At 52.2% G+C, this 1073-nt stretch overlaps 1 protein-coding gene across 1 annotated transcript; it reads left to right on the top strand.

Annotated features, from left to right (window-relative positions):
* Nucleotides 1–736, top strand: THITE_2111457 (uncharacterized protein). The gene is made up of 2 exons (XM_003651281.1): nt 1–540; nt 606–736. Exons 1-2 carry the CDS (start codon nt 484–486, stop codon nt 720–722), a joined length of 174 nt encoding a protein of 57 aa, XP_003651329.1. The 5' UTR covers nt 1–483; the 3' UTR covers nt 723–736.
* The last annotated feature ends 337 nt before the right edge of the window (nt 737–1073 follow it).

Here is a 1073-nt window from a genome sequence, read left to right as displayed (position 1 = left end):
TCCACTGAGCGAGTGCTCTGTGTCTTTTCAGTGTCCTGGTGACTCGTTCACCGGGGCTGGTCTCGATTGTTCCTGGGTTCGCCTTGTTCTTGCGCCCTTCACAGTTCTGTTTGCCTCATCGGTTTCCCTTCCATGTGGGCATCATGGCGGAGCTTCGCAGCGGCCTAACGAGCCCTGGACATGCTCGAGCCCGAGTCCGCCAGGCAAGAGAGTTGTCATTTGCTGTGGGACTGAGGCGATGACATGAAGAATGGAAATTGCGTTTTGCTTTGAACTTGGAAGCCCCCAATTCCTTCCTTTCTCTGTATATATTATGAGCGAGCACCGAGTGGTGGATGCTCCAGACTCTCGACGTCTTCATCGCCGGCATCTCCAGCTTGACATCAGCAGCATCTTGATCTTGTGCCTTGCACCTCAACTGTCCCCTCCAAACTCCAAGTCCCAAAACACCACCACCAGCACGAGCCCAACGTCTCAGGCATCATGGGCCACGAATCCGCCAGCAACAAGAGTTACACTTCCAGCCGCACGTGGTACTGCGTAAGTACACACCGGTCTTTTGGTTCCTCAAGTCCTGCATGCTGATTGTAGTCGAACCCTTATAGCACAACTGCAACGATGGCCCCCTGAACTACAATCTCATTCTCTCCTGTCCGATTTGCGATCATCAGCGCTGCGAATTTTGCCGGGTCGTGAAGGTGAAGCAGCCGTCAACCCACTAAAGGGCGGTGCCCCAGCCGTCTCTCGCTGCGACTTTCCCCTGCCAAGGGGCCAAGGGGCCAAGAAGCCAAGGGGCTGGCAGCTTGTCATGGTCGACTGTTGCCAGGGGTCATATCGTTGAATGATCCGATTGTTGGACTTGCACTCTTTTTTCTACTTTCTTCTTTTTTTCCTTTCTTTCTCCTTTCTTTCTTTTCTTTTTTTTTTTTTTTTTTTTCCCTTTTCCTTTCCTTTCCGTCTCTTTCTGGTTTCGGTTGGGTTGGTCTGCGGTTTGCCTTGGTCTCGATGAGGTTTCTGTTTGGCTTAGTACCACCTTCTTTTCCGAGTCTAGAAGAGGGGAGGCAGGTTCGGGC

The sequence above is a fragment of the Thermothielavioides terrestris genome, chromosome 2, assembly GCF_000226115.1.
Source record: "Thermothielavioides terrestris NRRL 8126 chromosome 2, complete sequence".
In the NCBI taxonomy this organism is placed as follows: domain Eukaryota; kingdom Fungi; phylum Ascomycota; class Sordariomycetes; order Sordariales; family Chaetomiaceae; genus Thermothielavioides; species Thermothielavioides terrestris.
This window is presented reverse-complemented; position numbering and strand designations above follow the sequence as displayed.

Coding starts and splice junctions, on each gene's coding strand:
- THITE_2111457 (XM_003651281.1), top strand. CDS start 484: ATGGGCCACGAATCCGCCAGCAACAAGAGTTACACTTCCAGCCGCACG. Junction 541..605: donor CCAGCCGCACGTGGTACTGC/GTAAGTACACAC, acceptor GAACCCTTATAG/CACAACTGCAACGATGGCCC.